This window comes from Mustelus asterias, chromosome 7, assembly GCF_964213995.1.
Source record: "Mustelus asterias chromosome 7, sMusAst1.hap1.1, whole genome shotgun sequence".
In the NCBI taxonomy this organism is placed as follows: domain Eukaryota; kingdom Metazoa; phylum Chordata; class Chondrichthyes; order Carcharhiniformes; family Triakidae; genus Mustelus; species Mustelus asterias.
The window spans coordinates 94980400-95000432 of record NC_135807.1 but is presented as its reverse complement, the minus strand read 5'-3'; the positions used below and the strand labels follow the sequence as shown (position 1 = coordinate 95000432).

Below are 20033 nucleotides of genomic sequence, written 5' to 3'. Positions count from 1 at the left end.
GCAATTAATTATTGGCATTTGCTGTCATTACCCCTCTGAAACTTTCTACCAGTTCAGGATGTCAGCCATGTGCAGATTAGCAGAAATGTTGAAGCTGCTGTCTGTCACTCAGTGCTCTTTTAGCTCCTCACCTTCTCACTGATCAAGGCCTCAAACTCTCCTTCCAGAAACAATGGCATACGTCTTTCAATTCAGTATACCGTATTAGTGCAGCGCATGTTGCGATCTCCTCTACATTGAGGAGGGCAAGATTGGATGACTGCAATAAAAAATACCTTAGTTCAGTCCAGAAGTGTGGCCGCAGGCTTCTGGCATCCTGTCATTTTAATTCTCCCCTCTACTCCCAATCTGACCTCTCTAACCTTGGTATCCTGCGGTGCTCCAATGTAGGCTTGAGAAACAGCACCCCATCTTTTAATTAGGCACTTTACAGCCTTCCAGACTCAACAGTGAGCTCAACAATTTCACATTATAACCTCTTCCCTCATTTTGTTTCCTTTCTCTTTGCTGGCTTTGTTTATACCTCTCTTGCTTTTCTCCTTTTGTCTCTATTTTTAGATAGAGGATGTCCATGGTTCTGCCATTCACATCTCATTGAGGAACACCTTTTGTTTCTTTACTTGTCCCATTACCACTCTCCTTGGCCTTCCACCAAGGACTCTTTTGCTATTTCACTTGCCTTCCACCCAATCGCAGACCTTCCTTTTCATGCCTAGTCCCGCCCTCCCTCTTTCATTGAAAAACTATTCCAGCCAGAATCCTCCAACTTCATCCATGGCTGGGATTCTCCAGTCCCGCTGCAGTGAATGGAGATTTCGCTGAGCGCCAAGTTCTCCGTTCTCGCTGACAGCGGTGGTGGGGAGAACAAGATTGGAGAATCCTGGCCTACAACTCAAATGTTTCTCAGTTTTGATGAAACAGCACCAACCTGGAATGTTAAATTGGAACTACCAGCTTGAATCTTTACAAAATGTTTGTGCATAGAAGCTCTGTCGATGGGCATTAAAACCACTCTGCGGAAAGTGTGTGAGGCCAATCCATTTGGAACTCCTGTATGGAGTTAACTGGTTGTTGGACATTGTTAGTCTTTAAGGGTATAGCTGCACTGTCATCTTTAGTGAACCAGTCATGCCATGGTCTCACATGAGTGAGGGTTCAATGGGGCTGCAGGGTGGGAGGGGTGCTGGCTAATGGGTATTGGAGGGTTAGAATACAAGAACATAAGAAATAGAAGCAGGAGTAGGCCACCAAGCTTTTCAAGCCTTCCCCACCATTCAATACGATCATGGCCTCAGCTCCTTTTCTGTGCCATTTCCCTACAGCTCTCTATTCTTTGATCTATCGAATATTTATCCACCTCCACTTTAATTCCTTCGAATGATCCAGCCTCCACTACCCTTTGGGGCAGAAAATTCAAGAGATTCACTACCTCTGTGTGAAGAAGTTTCTCCACACCTCAGTTTTAAGTGACTGGCCCTTTATCTTGTAGCTATGCCTCCTTGTTTGAGACTCTCCCACGAGTGAAAACATTTCACCATCAACCCTGTCAAGCCCTTTCAGGAGCTTATATGTTTGAACAAAGTCACCCCTCGCTCTTCTAAATTCCAAGGAATACAGACCCAGGCTATTTAGTCTCTCTTGATAGGACTGCCTCCAATGCCACTATTTCCTTTTTTAGGTAAGGGGACCAAAACTGTACGCAGTGTTCCAGGTGAGGCCTCACTAACACCCTGTACAATTGCAACAAAACCTCCCTATTTTTAAACTCCAATCCTTTGGCAATAAAGGCCGAAATGTTGTTTGGCTTCTTAACTATTTGTTGGACCTGCTTGCTAGTTTTTTGTGGTTCATGTGCTAGAACACCTAGATCCCTCTGTACATCACACCTGCAGTCTCTCTCTATTTAGATCATAATCTGCCTTTTGATTCCACCTACCAAAGTGCATGACCTCAGACTTACCCACATTAAACTCCATTGACAGGTTTTCGCCCAGTCACCCAATCTATCTATATCCCGTTGCAGAAACAGAATCACAATACCCACATCACAACCTGCCCTTCCACCTATCTTTGTATCATCGGCAGATTTGGAAACCTTACATTCTGTTCCTCCTCAGGTCATTAATGTAAATAGTGAACAACTGTGAGCCAAGAACTGATCCCTGTTGTACTCCAACTGTTGCAACTTGCCACTCTGAAAAGGATCCATTTATTCAGGACCCCTTTATTCCAACTCTCTGTTTTCTATGTAACAGTTAACACACTTCCTCCAATTCCAAAGGCTTTTACTTCATGCACCAGCCTCTTATGCGGCACTTTGTCAAATGCCTTGTGGAAATCTAAATACACTACATCTACAGGTTCCCCTCTAACTACTCTCCCCTTTAGATCCTCAAAGAATTTGAACAAATTTGTCAAAACATGGTTTACCTTTCATAAAACCATGTTGACCACGTTTGACTATATTCAGCTTTCCAAAATGATTAATTATTTCCTCTTTGATTATTGGCTCCAGCATCTTGCCAATAATAGATGTTAAACAAACTGGCCTATTGGTCCCTGCCTTCTGCTTTTCTCTCTTTTTGAACAGGGGAGTCACATTGGCTGTTTTCCAATCTTCTGGTACCCTCCTGGAATTTAGCGAGTTACAAACAATTTCTCTACATCTCTGCAGTCATTTCCATTAAAATCCTTGTGTGCAGTTCATCAAGTCCTGGCGACTTGTCCACCTCTAGTTCCTTGTGCTCTATCCCTTGTGATTAGGATATTTGTAAGTTCTATCATGTTATTTGAAATCAACCCATCTGATATCTTAGAAATATTTGCAATGTTTTCCACAGTGAAGACTGATGCAAAAAATGTATTTAGCATATCTGCCATTTTGTTGTCTGCTGTTATCAATTCACCCGCCTCATTCAGTTGAAGTCCCACATTTACCTTAGGTTGGAAGAAAGGGAAGGAGTGGGCTTTCAGTAGGCCATACTACCTCATGATGTCAGGTCCCTTGATCAGGCACTGAGTGTCTTTGAATAAGGGATCCTCTGAGAACAGGGTTCCCACCCAGCCCCCTCCATCCAATTAAATGCCTGCCACCTCCAAACTCACCTTGGTGGAGGGCATTAAATTCCACCCATTGTTTCAACACACTCTAAAGACCTTGTCAATCATGGGGGATTTTCTGGCCGGGTGCACCACAATACTGGAAATCTGAGGTCAGCGGACCTTTAAATGGTCCGTCAAACTTTCTGAACCATCTGTTATGCTTTCCACGGCAAATGGGAAAAGTCTGCCCCACATTTCATGTGACACCATAGCTTTCATCATATGCATGCTCCTCATTATGCACAGATACACACCAGAATCATGAGCCATATGATTAGCAGATAGCCATCACCCTTACCAAAATGTGCCCAAACCACTCAGCACCAGAAGTGAGCCCACACCACAAATAGACCATTTTTAGCACCAATAGTATCAAAAATATGAATGTTGTGCAATTGAAATTTTCAGCCCAACTAAGGTCTAATTAAGGTTGTATCTAATTTTAAAATAACCTCTCAGGTTTTCAAATGTATTTCCCTGTGTTTTGTTTGCATTTTCTGTGTCTTGTTAGTCCCCTGAACCTTTACCCCATTCAGACTCTTATTTTCGGAGGATGTATATGGCTCCATTATTTCTGCCACCAAAATGTACCACCTCGCACTTAACCACATTAGAACCATATAATCATAGAATCCCTCCAGTGCAGAAGGAGACCATCTGCCTCATCGAGTTTACACTGACTCTCCAAAAGAGAATCCCACCCAGGGCCTCCCCCCCCACCCTATCCCTGTAACCCGCCCATTTAGCATGGCCAATCCACCAAACCTACACATCTTTGGACTGTGAAAGGAAACCCGAGGAAACCCATGCAGACGCGGGGAGAATGTGCAGACCCCACACTGTCACCTGAGGCCGGAATTGAACCCAGATCCCTGGTGCTGTGAGGCAGCAGTGCTAACCACTGTGCCACCGTGCCGCCATTATTTGTCATCTACATGCCTATTCTGTATGTTTATAAGCATCTTGTATTACATTGATATTTATGAGCACTGAAATATTTTAGAAATGTTTCTTTTGTGTTTTCAAATTGAAGCCTAACTGTTGAGAGTTATCAAATGAAATCATTTGTTGAGAGCTCCTGATATATCAGACATAGTTCAGGGCACTTAATACCAGAAGAGAATAGTTGAATAATTTGCTGGTGGGATAGCTTCCCAGTTTTATTTGAAGCAGAATTCAATGAATGTCATGGACATGTTGGAACTCATTTTCATTCCATACTAATTTTCGCCTTTCTTTGATGTTGGATATTTCCACGGGCAACAGCACATTGTCTAGTAAAACAGCCAATATCTCAACATGCAAATATTAACAGCAAGTTAATGTGGTGGAACTTACAACTCTTTATTTTACTTTTCAGCTTTTCATTATTTCCTTTATATCAGTTCCACTGGTATCGCAGCAGTATCGTCACACGAAGCTGGAATCCTTCACTGTCCCTGTCTACCTGCAATGGGATGAGCAATTGGCTCAGTATCACACATGTGAGAAATGCCCTCCTGGCACTTACAGGAAGACTCACTGCAATGCAGAGAAGAGAACTGAATGTGCACCTTGCCCTGACTCACACTATACCGAATACTGGAACTACCTGGGTGAATGTCAGTATTGCAATGTGTTTTGCAAAGAGTATCAGTACATTAAATATGAATGCAACAGCACTCACAACCGTATCTGCGAATGTGTCGAAGGTCACCATTATGAATTTGAGTTTTGTCTGAAGCACTATAAGTGTCCACCAGGATTTGGCGTGGAGACGCTGGGTAAGCAGGGTTAATATTTGGGTTTATCCTCTGTGAAGTATTCAATATCTTAGCTTTTTATGGCTGGTTTAAATGTATTTTAACATCAATCTTCACTTTAAATTGTTGCCACTCATGCTTTCCCATCTGGGTTAAGAATAGTCAGTCACACAAGTCTCACTGACCACAACCAAGGTTAAACTTTGACCAAGTAGCAGATGGTGAGGTGTCCTTTGTAAGTTACTATCATCTCCTCCTCCCCACCTCTATGCTCTCCCTATAGTGCCACCCACTCAACCAAAACATTCTTTACAAATCATTGGCCAATGCTGTTTCTACAGGCGAAATCTTAACTGAATAGACTCACACACAAGTGGAAGAAGATGGATACAAGGTGCAGGAAGACTAACCCCCAGTTCTCCGATTCTTTTCTGGTTGTAGATGGTGAGGGATGGAATTGACTATCCTCATTCCTGGAGGAAGGGAGGAAGAGATCAGCCACCCAAATGAAACAGACTTGACTGGAATTTACAGAGGCTGTGGGCAACAGGAGAGTGGTGCTCAGGACCTGAATTCAGCACCCAGAAAAAGGTTTAAGGACCTCATTGGGTCAGGAAAGGTGAATGGTCTTCCACCTTCACTCTGACTTCCCTGCACAGCACTCCCCATTGACATGCCTTGCATTTCCATATGCCTTTTTACTCCAGGCACCTCCTCTGATCTCCCTCTGGGCAGATCACATTCACACTCACCCACTGTCTTCTCATATCCTTCCCCACAGTCACACTCCACAACTGTTCTCATTCCATCTTTTCCACATATTCCACTTTTTACACACGTAACTCTTCGATTTCTCTCATCGCATAAGAGGGCACATAACTCCAAGGAGAGACAGAGAACCAGAGGTGGACCTGACTGAACTGGAGGAGGATGGCCTGGATATTGTCAGGGTGGCACACACAACCGGGCATCGATGCTGGAGATATGGGGGTGACCCAGAGACCTGGTGACAGCACTTTATGATGCACTTGCCTCTCTGTAGTTACGCATGTTGAATTGATGTCACCACTGACTGAATTTGGAGCCTTTCTCAAACTCAGCATTATCTCATGTCTTTTATCCCCTACAAGTTCATCAAGATTGAAGGAGGAAATGATGGGGGAACTAACCTGAGGAATCCTCAGAGGAGGGTAAGCACTCCATCATCCAATTAGAGAGGGCAGACAGGATTACTGTCAAAGGAAGAATTTCTAATTAAAGAGACAACAGCATGAGTAAGCTCACCAGCGCTTGGTATTTTGAGGCAATAGCAACCACACAAATAAAGAGGAGACCTGGGAAAGCCGCTCTCCATGTGTGTCCTCCACCAGTGCAGAGACACACACATTGATGGGCCCTGCATTACAGATAGAAAGATTGTCACATGATGAGGAATACATCACAGGAGAGTTGGAAGAGGAGCTGGAGACAGGGGCAGCAACGGAGAGTCTCCATCGGAGAGTACAGGACACTCCAAGATCTGCTTACCTGGATTTAGATCGGGGGTCAAATATGAGAAGGCAAGTTACAGAGTAGCAATGGGAAACATGGGTGCCTCTGTCACAATTATGGAGAGAGGTTGGAGGAGTCCACCTCCAGCATCAGTGCCATGATGTCTCAAGCATTTGTGCTGATGTTCACCTTGATGGGAAGAATGGCCACCTGTGTGGAGAATCTGACTTGGTAGGGTACTGAGTGTGTACTGGCCCAGACCAATGGTCTGCATACTCTGGCTGCCATCTCTTGAGAGGAAGATGATGAAAGGTGGTGAGGACTCCTCTCAAGGCAGTTCCCACTTCTCATCACTTGCCCCTGACCTACAGGCAGAGCCACAAATGTTGCCTCCTGCCCGGAAGAACAGGTCTGCCCCTGCACAAGTGCAGCTGAGGTGCTCACGACTCCAAAACCCAGAGGACATCTTCCACGGGTATGTAATGTCGGAGAGGAGTGAATCCAGCAGCCTGCCTCCAGTTCAGCTGAAGCCACAGTGGTTGCACTGCGTAGGATTAAGAGGAAGCAGAAGAGGAAGACTTAGGGTGAAATCTCACTGCTTGACTCTCTGCGGGTTGGCAGGACTATTTCTGTGTCTGACTCTCTGACTATGTGCCGTTAATCAGAGGAAGCCAACTGAAAAGTGATCTCCATCATCCAATTAGAGAGGGCAGGCAGGATTACTGTCAAAGGAAGAATTTCTAATTAAAGGGACAACAGCATGAGTAAGCTCACCAACGCTTGGTATTTTGAGGCAATAGCAACCACACAAATAAAGAGGAGACCTGGGAAAGTCGCTCTCCAAGTCTCTCACTCTTAACTTGAGGTCCTGCTGTGGGAACTGAGAGGCTGCAGTGAGTTGAACTCTCCTAAGGACTGGAGGAAGAGAACGGCCCCTCCAACTATGCAGATATAGATAGAAATGATAAAGGCAGTCAGCAGCCTGAGTATAGACTCTCCAACCTGGAGGGTTCACCAAGAGGATCCAAGGTATCAGGAGGGTTGGAAAGGTGAAGGGCCGAACACTTTCAGGACTCAATGGGGCCTCTTCAGTGGCAGACACGTTGCCAGCCATTGGTAATGCATGTGCACCTGGTTCACTGGGAAGAAGGCCTTGTTCAGGAGGCTGCAGGTGTCAGCAGTGAGCTACTGTGGAAGTCTGAGCCTCCTGAGACACTGGTGCTCACACATGGTGAGAGACATGATCTTCCGTCTATACTGTCTCACTTCCTTCCAACTGGACCTCAGCATCCATGCCATCTGCTCTTCACCCTCATAAACTTGCATGCCACATTAAAAGGTGGCAGCAGAGAAGTGCAGCTAAAGGCGAGTGAAATTCTAGACAGGTGAGGTGTCTTACAAGGAGTTCAGCACTCACCTATCAAGCAATGAAAGTACTCTCTGAGCAAAGTCGCACTTTGAACAGCAGTTGCTCATCTGGCTATGGCTGGAGCTCTTCAGTGTAACTGATCAAAGCCTTCCTAGTTTGTCAGTTTCACTGAAGAAGCTCTTTCTGCTCCGACAAAGCTTCGGTGATCCCAGTGAACTTCTGAATGCTTGGAAACAGGTACCATGCTGGGAAAATCTAGGACTTTGTGTGAAAGTAACTGAATTAGCAATTTAACAACCTCAACAACTCCTTAATTACTTACCTGACAGATCCAAGACCATTCAAGCTCACCTTTAATGCTACCCCAGGGAAAGCCAGAAGAAGCTTGGATCATTTGGGATCTTGGCCCAGCATCAATTCCTTGAACATTCCTACGCTGTTTTCCCCTAAGTCACTCTCCAACAGCCCGAGAACATTCCCTTGATAGTTGCACAAAATACTTGCGGAAGAAATTTTACTGTTTGCATTCCTTAGCATTTTGCGTCACTTTGTGTCAATCACATTTTTATGTAATTGAAATAGGAAGCATTTCTTGTCAGTCTGAATGCTGTAATAGATAACTCGGATAACTTGATACACATTAAAACAAAAAAGTAGTGGGGGCCCAATTTTACCATCAAATTGTGCCCGTTTTTAGGTGCGAAAACTTGGTAAAGTTGGGTGTGAGGCGAGTAGTGCGATCCGTGCCCGCCTCCGCGCCGGTTCCCCCTTTACCAAGGCCCAAAAATGGCCACGATCAGGACCGTGCCCAAAACGGGCACGATCGCTATTTAAATTCATTTGTATTCATTTAAATTGACTTAATGGGCTGCACGCCCAACAGTACCGGAACTTTCTCCCTTTACCACCGCGTTCGCCCATCCAGATTCGGCGCGAAACAGACATGCTCCAGAAAAGTCTGATCCGGGTGCTTCAGTTAGTGAGGAGGTAAGTGCCCAGCATCTGACGGCTCTCTGCTTGAGATTGGTGGGGGTGGGAGGAAGGGGGGTCTTCCGTCACTCTGCCTGAGATCATTGAGGGGGAAGGGGGGGTCCGCGGACACTCTGCCGGTGATTAGTGAGGGGGAATATGGGGTCCGCTGCCACTCTGCCTGAGATCAGTGGGGGGGAAGGGGGGAGGGGCCCGCAGTTGGTCTGGGTGGCGAGGGGGTGGGGTGATAAGGGGGTCAGTGTTGTGGGGGTGGGGCAATGTCTGTGGGGGCCAGGGGGAGGCATTATCCAGCCCAGGAGCGATGTGGCAGGGGAGCCGCATTCTATCATTTTTTTTTCTGCACGTGCGCAGGTGGAGGCGCCGATCGGAGCTGCAGGATTTCGGGCGCGTTAAGCCCCGCCCCCAGGCTTCTGCTTCGCGATTTGGAATTGCTGATATTTTTACAGGCAGAGTGCGTATGGGGCCGCCTGAGAATGGGTCTAAAGGTCAGATCTGAAACACTCCCAGTTTCAAGTCCGCCCAGCACTTAGAATCAAAATGGTAAAATAGGGCCCACCAGAAAATGTTAGAAATGCACATCAGGCCAGTCAGTAACTGGGAAGAGAAATGGCAGCCTTAGCAGGTACAACCCTTCACCAGAACTGAAAACTACAAGGACAGCAAATATTCTCCTACCTCTGGGAAAGAAAAAAAAACTTTTCCTGTTATAAAGAGGAAGCTAATGAGTTGGTCTGAAGACCTCCTTGTAGAAAACCATTAGAAATTACAACAAATCATGGAGTGTGCAAATAGCTGGCATAGTTAAAAGGCAAGGCACACAGGTGTAGGGCAAATAAAAATAGCCCCTTGACATAACATTAAACTTGACATATGCAACCAACATGTCTTTGTGAAACTCAAAAATGGGAGAGATGCTTCGTTATCAGTATTTTAACATTTAACAGACTTGAAAGCAAATGCTTTTGAGAGAAACATGCAGGCCAGCAAGAGACACCAGTGTTTTGGTTTATGAAGTCTAGGTCATGAATTGAGATAAGATGAAGCACAGCATTCCAACATTCTTTTTTCTGGAAAATTGACTAATTCACATACTTGAAAATTACTGGAGAAAGCGAATTGAGGTCAGCTTTCTGGGTGGATTCAAGCCATGGTTTAAACAAAGCCCAAATATAATCGGGTACTGACCTTTAAAAAGAAGCTTCATGGGATGATGAGACCTTTAATAGAGTAAACTAAGCCCGTTCCCTGAGAAAGGTATAAACAATTGAAGACTTTGGCGATCTTTATAGGAAGAGTGGTTGACCAGCCAGTAATACAGTAGAGGGACTGAGATCTCAAGGAGAGAAGCTAACGGATAAGCACGAAAAGAGTCCATGGTCATAGGGTGATTTCATAATCAGAGTTAGATACTGATGATGTATTTACTTCGTGACCGTAAAGTACGTTATTGAGCATTCTGATGCTATATATCAGTGAATCAGAGACATTCACTGGGAGCAGTGACAAAACAGCTTTTTCTTTTTCTCTGTCTTCTCGAACTATTAAATCTGTGATCATTTTCTGTAACCATTTTAATTTTCCTGTAATCACTTCAAATCTGTGCCCATTTTAAGTTTGTCATCATGGTCAAATAAAGTAACCTCATTAAGTATAACAACCTTTGAGCGAGCCATCAATTTGTTCTCTCATAATCTGCAGAACAAAAAGAACGTAAGGAAATGTGTGAGTCTTATAGAACATAGAACATTACAGCGCAGTACAGGCCCTTCGGCCCTCGATGTTGCGCCGACCAGTGAAACCAATCTAAAGCCCCTCTAATCTATACTATTCCAATATCATCCATATGTTTATCCAATAACCATTTGAATGCTCTTAATGTTGACGAGGCCACGACTGCTGCAGGCAGGGCATTCCACGCCCTTACTACTCTCTGAGTAAAGAACCTACCTCTAACATCTGTCCTATATGGGCGGCACGGTAGCACAGTGGTTAGCACTGCTGCTTCACAGCTCCAGGGTCCCAGGTTCGATTCCCAGCTCGGGTCACTGTCTGTGTGGAGTTTGCACATTCTCCTCGTGTCTGCGTGGGTTTCCTCCGGGTGCTCCGATTTCCTCCCACAGTCCAAAGATGTGCAAGTTAGGTTGATTGGCCAGGTTAAATATTGCCCCTTAGAGTCCAGAGATGTGTAGGTTAGAGGGATTAGCAGGTAAAATATGTGGGGGTAGGGCCTGGGTGGGATTGTGGTCGGTGCAGACTCGATGGGCCGAATGGCCTCCTTCTGCACTGTAGGGTTTCTATGATATCTCTCACCCCTCAATTTAAAGCTATGTCCCCTCGTGTTAGCCATCACCATTCGAGGAAAAAGGCTCTCACTATCCACCCTATCTAATCCTCTGATCATCTTGTATGCCTCTATTAAGTCACCTCTTAACCTTCTTCTCTCTAACGAAAATAACCTCAAGTCCCTCAGCCTTTCCTCATACGATCTTCCCACCATACCAGGCAACATCCTGGTAAATCTCCTCTGCACCCTTTCCAATGCTTCCACATCTTTCCTATAATGCAGCGACCGGAACTGTACGCAATACTCCAAGTGTGGCCGCACCAGAGTTTTGCAGCATGACCTCCTGGCTCCAAAACTCAATCCCTCTACCAATAAAAGCTAACACACCGTACGCCTTCTTAACAACCCTATCAACCTGGGTGCCAACTTTCAGGGATCTATGCACATGGACACCCAGATCCCTCTGTGCATTCCACACTACCAAGTATCTTACCATTAGCCCAGTACTCTGTATTCCTGTTACTCCTTCCAAAGTGAATCACCTCACACTTTTCAGCATTAAACTCCATTTGCCACCTCTCAGCCCAGCTCTGCAGCTTATCTATGTCCCTCTGTAACCTGCCACTTCCCTCCGCGCTGTCTACAACTCCACCAACTTTAGTGTCATCCGCAAATTTACTAATCCATCCTGGTACACCCTCATCCAGGTCATTAATAAAAATCACAAACAGCAGTGGCCCCAAAACAGATCCTTGCGGTACACCACTAGTAACTGAACTCCAGGATGAATATTTCCCATCAACCACCACTCTCTGTTTTCTTACAGCTAGCCAATTCCTGATCCAAACCACTAAATCACCCTCAATCCCATGTGTCCATATTTTCTGCAAAAGCTTACCATGGGGAACCTTATCAAATGCTTATAAGAACATAAGAAATAGGAGCAGGAGTAGGCCATCTAGCCCCTCGAGCCTGCCCCGCCATTCAATAAGATCATGGCTGATCTGACGTGGATCAGTACCACTTACCCGCCTGATCCCCATAACCCTTAATTCCCTTACCGATCAGGAATCCATCCATCCGCGCTTTAAACATATTCAGCGAGGTAGCCTCCACCACCTCAGTGGGCAGAGAATTCCAGAGATTCACCACCCTCTGGGAGAAGAAGTTCCTCCTCAACTCTGTCTTAAACCGACCCCCCTTTATTTTGAGGCTGTGTCCTCTAGTTTTAACTTCCTTACTAAGTGGAAAGAATCTCTCCGCCTCCACTCTATCCAGCCCCCGCATTATCTTATAAGTCTCCATAAGATCCCCCCTCATCCTTCTAAACTCCAACGAGTACAAACCCAATCTCCTCAGCCTCTCCTCATAATCCAAACCCCTCATCTCCGGTATCAACCTGGTGAACCTTCTCTGCACTCCCTCCAATGCCAATATATCCTTCCTCATATAAGGGGACCAATACTGCACACAGTATTCCAGCTGCGGCCTCACCAATGCCCTGTACAGGTGCATCAAGACATCCCTGCTTTTATATTCTATCCCCCTCGCAATATAGGCCAACATCCCATTTGCCTTCTTGATCACCTGTTGTACCTGCAGACTGGGCTTTTGCATCTCATGCACAAGGACCCCCAGGTCCCTTTGCACGGTAGCATGTTTTAATTTGTTTCTATTGAGATAGTAATCCCATTTGTTATTATTTCCTCCAAAGTGTATAACCTCGCATTTATCAACGTTATACTCCATTTGCCATATCCTCGCCCACTCACTCAGCCTGTCCAAATCTCTCTGCAGATCTTCTCCGTCCTCCACACGATTCACTTTTCCACTTATCTTTGTGTCGTCTGCAAACTTCGTTACCCTACACTCCGTCCCCTCCTCCAGATCATCTATATAAATGGTAAACAGTTGCGGCCCGAGTACCGATCCCTGCGGCACGCCACTAGTTACCTTCCTCCAACCGGAAAAACACCCATTTATTCCGACTCTTTGCTTCCTGTCGGATAGCCAGTCCCCAATCCACTTTAACACACTACCCCCAACTCCGTGTGCCCTAATCTTCTTCAGCAGCCTTTTATGGGGCACCTTATCAAACGCCTTTTGGAAATCCAAAAACACCGCATCCACCGGTTCTTATATAAAGTAAAAGACTGCAAAATGGGGAAAATTGGAATGAAACAAAACAGAGAAAGAATGAAAGAAAGAAAGAGAGAAACACCATACATACAGAAGGTGGAAAATGGAAATAGAGCAATGTTAGAAACATGTAATAGGCTGGTTAGCCTCAAAGCAGACATTGCTTCCTGAACTTCATTTTGATGAAGGATATTCACATGGAATATCTACCAACCTCTCAATACTTTTTCCATTATTAATCCTATTGATAATTAATTTATTCCAAGATAAAAATATTTCCTTTCTGAACCTCCGTTGCATTGAAATGAAGATTCATTGCTTTGTCTTTTACACATTTTGATCCACTTGAGCTCCTTCCATCCTCTTTCATCCCACCTTATCAGCATATCCTTCTATTTCTTTTTCCCTCATCTAGTTCACCTCGCTTCCCTTTAAATGCATAAATGTTATTCATATCAGCCACCTGTGGTTGCAATTTCCGCATTCTAACCACTGAGGTAAAAGAAACTCCGCAGAATTGGTCATTAGGTTTATTCAATGATAAGAAACATTGCCAGGATTAATTGATGCTACAGGCTATGAATATGGGATTTAATGATGTGGGGATGCCAGCATTGGACAGAAGTCTCACAACACCAGGTTAAAGTCCAACAGGCTTATTTGGTACCACGAGCTTTCGGAGCGCTGCCCCTTCATCAGGTGAATCTACTTTAAGCCGGCAGTTTGCAGTGTTGGTGGTAGCCATGATGTGGAGATGCCGGTGTTGGACTGGGGTGGGCACAGTAAGAAGTCTCACAACACCAGGTTAACGTCCAACATGTTTATTTGATAGCACAAGCTTTCGGAGCGCTGCCCCTTCATTAGGTGAGTGGGTGACTCACCCACTGTTGGACTTTAACCTGGTGTTGTGAGACTTCTTACTATGGGATTTAAGGCAGTCAGTTATTGAAGAAATTATGATTTTTCTCCATATATTTATGACTTTCCCTTGTCTCTTCAGGAACACCATATACCAACACCGTGTGCATGAAGTGTCGAAAGGGTTTCTTCTCAAGAAATAGCTCTGCCAACCAACCCTGTCAAAGGCACACAAATTGCACTGCATTTGGCTTGAAACAGATGCTCCAAGGAGATGCATTTCATGATAATGTGTGCCAGCCTTGTCACAACAAAGATGCATCAGGCATAGAGTGTTCTGACTTACCAATAAAGAAAGGTAAATATTTGTCTCCATGGGCGTCTATAAAATGGCACTTAATAATAATTCAACTTCTGGATCATATCATGATTTGAAGCATTGGCAACTGTTTTAAAAGCTTGCAAAACACATTTGATGGCACATTTAACTACAATTGGAAATATTACATAACAAGATATCCACTTAATTTAAAACTAACAGAGAATATGTGGTACAGCCAATGACTTTTAATTTTATTGGATAAATGTGCTAGTCCTCTATGATGCAAAATATTAACAGACATGCAAGTTATGTGATCATGAATTTTGATGTTCTAACAGAAGAGATTGGAAAGTTACACTTGTGCTAGGGTGAGTTTCCAAACTGGACATGCAAATTTTGTTTTATTACGGAGAAGAAGAAGTATATTTTACATTTCATAGAATCCCTACAGTGCAGAAGGAGGCCATACAGCCCATCAAGTTTGCACTGACCACAATCCTACCGAGTCCCTATCCCCATAACCCCATTAATTTACCCGAGTTAACCCCCCCTGACACTAAGGGTTAATTTAGCATGGCCAATCAACGTAACCCGCACATCTTTGGACTGTGGGAGGAAACTGGAGCACCCGGAGGAAACCCACACAGACACGGGGAGAATGTGCAAGCTCCACACAGACAGTGACCCAAGTCGGGAATTGAACCCAGGTCCCTGGCGCTATGAGGCAGCATTGCTAACCACTGTGCCACCCCTTTGTTTTTAAATACACATAAATAATGGTCTAGAGCAGTGGTTCCCAACCTTTTATGTGGCATGGCACACCTCTATACCATAAAAAGAAATTGAGGAACAACTCTCTGAACTGCCCTCCATTTGATATTTAAAATGTAATATTTTGAAACAGTCACCAGCAGGAATGTTGACTGTTTCTCTCCACAGATACTATCTGATTATCTGAGTTTTTCCAGCATTTTTCCTTCTGATGTCAGATTTCCAGCATCTGCAGCATTTTGCTTTTGTATTAATATTTTGAGTACTATTACCTCAGGTGGAAAAATAAAGTATGAGGAAAAAGCAGTAACAAAATTAAAAAAGGAAGAGGAGAAAGCTGAACTGCAAGACAGAAGTCTCAGCGTAATGCCAATCTCGTATCTAGGCATTAGCTAAACATTACTATAGATACAACTTATTGGCATGGTTTCAAGATTGTGATTCTCGGAGCAGCATATGCCGTTTTTTATCTCTCCCTGTTTTTCTTGCTTCTCCCATTTTGAGTTTTTGCTTTTGGTGCGGGCGCATGGGGCCTTTGTCTTCAGCTCCAAGTCCCATCGGTCACATGCATGGGCCTGACCAATGTAAAAAATCTAAGCCGTGCATGTGCGGCTAAATCCCAGCAGCACATGCGCAGGAGGCCTCAGGTCTGTCAGCTCTTGGAGATACTGACCACAGAGCTGAATACAAAGGTTAATTTTAATTTAATTGCAGGATTTTTAAAAATCATTTTGAAACTTATTTTGTGGCACATTTGGCGGGGGGCGGTCTTCACGGCACACGGGCACACGAGTGTGCCACTGCACCACTGGTCTGCCTTGAAGCCCTGGTCTGGGCAGCCTCAAGTAGTCATTAGCCCAGTTTTTAACCTGTTGCAATTAATTCTTGAACAAATGTCCATCCGATTGAGCTCCTCCATGGAGTCAATGTTAATTTCTCTCCCTTGTTCTGGATGTTAAGACATCGAACCACCATAGTCCAGATGACCATAGGCCGCTCTCTCTTTTGAATGGGAGAGCTGACTGGCGGTGATTTAACTTGAGGATCACCACACCTCGGGGCAAGGTTGAGAAGGCGGGCTTTCACTGTAATTTCATTGCAGTGTTAATATAAGACTACTTGTGACAATAATAAATAAACTTTAAACTTTCATGAATAAACAGTCCGTACAGGAATTGAACTTACACTGTTGGTATCTGCATCACAAATGAGCTATCCAGCCAACTGAGCTAACTGAGCTGGAATGGTAAAGTTCCAAACCCAACTTTGTGGGGTAGAAATCTCAAATATGAAATTGGTTGATAATGTTATCCTTAGTGAGTTTTCTTATTCTCCTTAGAAATTGCACTCTGCGATCAGGCGATCTTTAAATTTATTGCTCGCCAGAAACTGACGTCTGAACAGCTGAGAATATTACTGGAACATTTACCTGGCAAGAAAACAGATACACAACATTTGGGTGGGGCTGAGAGGACAAGTTCAGGTCACGCTCAGACCTTCCATCTCCTGAAGCAATGGAAAATCGAAAACATCCACTTGGACACTGTGAAAGGCTTAATGCGTGGCTTGAAGGAAGCCAACATTCGCAATGTTTACAAAAAACTCTTGCGCAAGCTTCAAATAAATAGAGGTGGTATAGAAACATAGAAACATAGAGAAACTACAGCACAAACAGGCCCTTCGGCCCACAAGTTATGCCGAACACATCCCTACCTTCGAGACCTACCTATAACCCTCCATCCTATTAAGTCCCATATACTCATCCAGGAGTCTCTTAAAAGACCCTATTGAGTTCGCCTCCACCACCACTGATGGCAGCCGATTCCACTCGCCCACCACCCTCTGTGTGAAAAACTTACCCCTAATATCTCCCCTGTACCTACCCCCCAGCACCTTAAACCTGTGTCCTCTCATAGCAGACATTTCCACCCTGGGAAAAAGCCTCTGAGAGTCCACCCGATCTATGCCTCTCAACATCTTATACACCTCTATTAGGTCTCCTCTCATTCTTCGTCTCTCCAAGGAGAAAAGACCGAGCTCCCTCAGCCTATCCTCATAAGGCATGCCACTCAGTCCAGGCAACATCCTTGTAAATCTCCTCTGCACCCTTTCAATCTTTTCCACATCCTTCCTATAGTGACGCGACCAGAACTGAGCACAGTACTCCAAGTGGGGTCTGACGAGGGTCTTATATAGCTGCATAATTATCCCCGGACTCCTAAATTCAATCCCTTGATTGGTAAAGGCCAGCACACCATACGCCTTCTTAACCACCTCCTCGACCTGCGGGGCCAATTTTAGAGTCCTATGGACCTGGACCCCAAGGTCCTTCTGATCCTCTACCGTACTAAGAGTCTTTCCCTTTATATTGTACTCCTTCATCCCATTTGCCCTACCAAAATGGACCACGACGCATTTATCTGGGTTGAAGTCCATCTGCCACTTCTCCGCCCAGTCTTGCATCCTATCTATGTCCCTCTGTAACTTCTGACATCCCTCCAGACTGTCCACAACCCCACCAACCTTCGTGTCGTCGGCAAACTTACCAACCCATCCCTCCACCTCCTCATCCAGGTCATTTATGAAAATGACAAACAGCAAGGGTCCCAGAAAAGATCCCTGGGGCACACCACTGGTGACCAACCTCCATTTAGAAAAAGACCAATCTATTCCCACTCTCTGCCTCCTTTGGGCAAGCCAGTTCTGGATCCACCGGGCAGCAGCCCCTTGGATCCCATGCCCTCTCACTTTTTCTAGAAGCCTTGCATGGGGGACCTTATCGAACGCCTTGCTAAAATCCATATAAACCACATCTACTGCCTTCCCTTCGTCAATGTGTTTAGTCACATTTTCGAAGAACTCCACCAGGCTCGTAAGGCACGATCTGCCCTTGACAAAGCCATGCTGAGTATTATTGAGCATACTAAACCTCTCTAAATGCTCATATATCCTGTCCCTCAGGATCTTCTCCATCAGTTTACCAACCACTGAGGTTAGATGCATGGGGGGTATGGATGCATTAGCATGGGAGACTGGAAGCAGAGCATGACAGGAGACCATCAAATTTGGCCAAGTAACACAATGCAGCATTTAAACTACCTGAGAAACATACTGTATGCTTGAGTCGGCATTCAAGTTGAATTCTGATTGCCTGAAGACTGGTGTCAGACCTCCGAATCCAAAAGAACCTGTGAACCTTTGCTTGACTTTATTCACACAAAATTGGCAATCTTAGATTTACTGTTGATCAACAACAGATGATTGGTAGATTTTTTGCAAAACAAATGCCTTTTAGAACTTTTAGATGTATTTATATTTGTTCAAAACAATGGCAGGGATTCTCCCAAAAAAATTCAAAGTTCCCAACATATGGAAAAATGGGAGTAACTCCCGCCGGTTTTTTTTTGCGTGATTTCCAGAATGAATCTCCCACACTCTGTGCATCATATAGTGCCCTAGCATGATTCACTCTGGAAATCAGGGGGCAGGGCCTATTCCCGCCCGAGAGGCCGGCAGCATAGCGCTGAGCGGGACACTGCGCATGCGCTGATCTGTCAGTGTGGACATCAGCGCATGCGCAAGTGGCCCTGCATTGCCGGCCTCTCGATCGCTGGTCAGCCCCACAAACTCCCATCGCTGGCCTATTGACTAATCCGCCCCCAACCGCTGGTCTTCTGGACCTCTCGGGTCAGGCCCTATGTCCACCCCACCGGCCAGTCCCGATCTCCCCAACACCCCCCGCCAGCCCAGGTCTCTGCCCCCCCCAAACAGTCCCGACTCCCCACCCGCCCAATGATCAGCCCCGATCTGCCCCGGCAGCCCTGTCCCCCTCCCCCCCACCACTCGGATGCCAACCCCGATCACACTCACTCCCTCCCACTCCGTGACCCAGTGCAGAGTGGCAGCGGTTTCCCCCCAACCGATTGCCATCCTCATATGCCCTGCTCCCCAATAGGCCCCACCTCCAGGTCCCACCCCCTTGGCACTGCCCAGTGCCCAGTGGGAAGTGCCAAGGTGCCCCATGGGCAGTGCCAGTTTTTCCCCTTTGGCAGTGACAGAGTGCCAGTCTGGCACTGCTCGGCCGGCACTGCCCAAAGGCACCCCACCCCCCTTATCTCTGATCACCTGGGGCGGCCTCAATGGCCTCTCTTCACTCCAGTGGGGTCAGGCCACCTGTTCCCCATTAGTGGAGAGCAGTTGTAAACCCCGCTGGAGGGAATCACTCCCAGAGGAGGGGGGAGACTTCAGACCCGGGCCCACTATTCATATGGAAATGTCAAGTTCCATGACAATTCCACATGATAATCAAATTGGTGCGGAGCTGATGATGCCAAAAATCTTAGGCTGGGAGATTCGCGGAGGCAGTGACACCCAGAGGGAATCCCACAAAACGGTCCCCACTGATGTCTCCCGGCCCACTGTGCTACTCGAGCAGCCCAGCGGCCTGGTACAATCACCCCCAATATCAGCAAAATTAATTGTCAACAATTGCTGCCAATCGCTGCTGGAATGCTCTGAAATATAGAGTTTTACAGCACATTAAAGAGGCCCTTCGGCCCATTATGTCTGTGTCGACTATCAAACACCTATCTATTCTAATCCCATTTTCCAGCACTTGGTCTATAGTCTTGTATGGTTTGGCATTTCAAGTCCTCATCTAAATGCTTCTTAAATGCTGTGAGCATTCCAGCCTCTACCACTCTTTCAGGCAGTGAGTTCCAGATCCCCACCACCCTCTGGCTGAAAAGGGTTTTTCCTCAAATCCCCTCTAAATCTCCTGTCCTTGCCCTTAAACCAATGCCCCCTGGTTATTGACCCCGCTATGAAGGGGTCCTATCTACCCTATCGATGCAGTTGCAATGGAAACTGAGCAGATTCTCACATTCTGATGAAACTTAATTTGCTGATATTTTCAAAAAACATTTTCAAAGATGACCTGGCAACGTTGTGTGTCAGACTGGGTGA

General features: G+C 45.5%; 2 protein-coding genes across 9 annotated transcripts in view; one reads left to right on the top strand and one right to left on the bottom strand.

Annotated features, from left to right (window-relative positions):
• The window catches only part of LOC144495855 (collectin-10-like), a 204421-nt gene that overhangs the window by 111455 nt on the left and 72933 nt on the right, over nt 1-20033 (bottom strand). The window lies entirely within an intron of this gene.
• Nucleotides 1-20033, top strand: part of LOC144495489 (tumor necrosis factor receptor superfamily member 11B-like) — a 46783-nt gene that overhangs the window by 4190 nt on the left and 22560 nt on the right. Inside the window, exons 2-4 of the mRNA XM_078215506.1 lie at nt 4463-4865; nt 14118-14333; nt 16408-16701. Of these exons, the coding sequence (XP_078071632.1) occupies nt 4463-4865; nt 14118-14333; nt 16408-16701 (913 nt within the window). The remainder of the gene's footprint in view (nt 1-4462; nt 4866-14117; nt 14334-16407; nt 16702-20033) is intronic.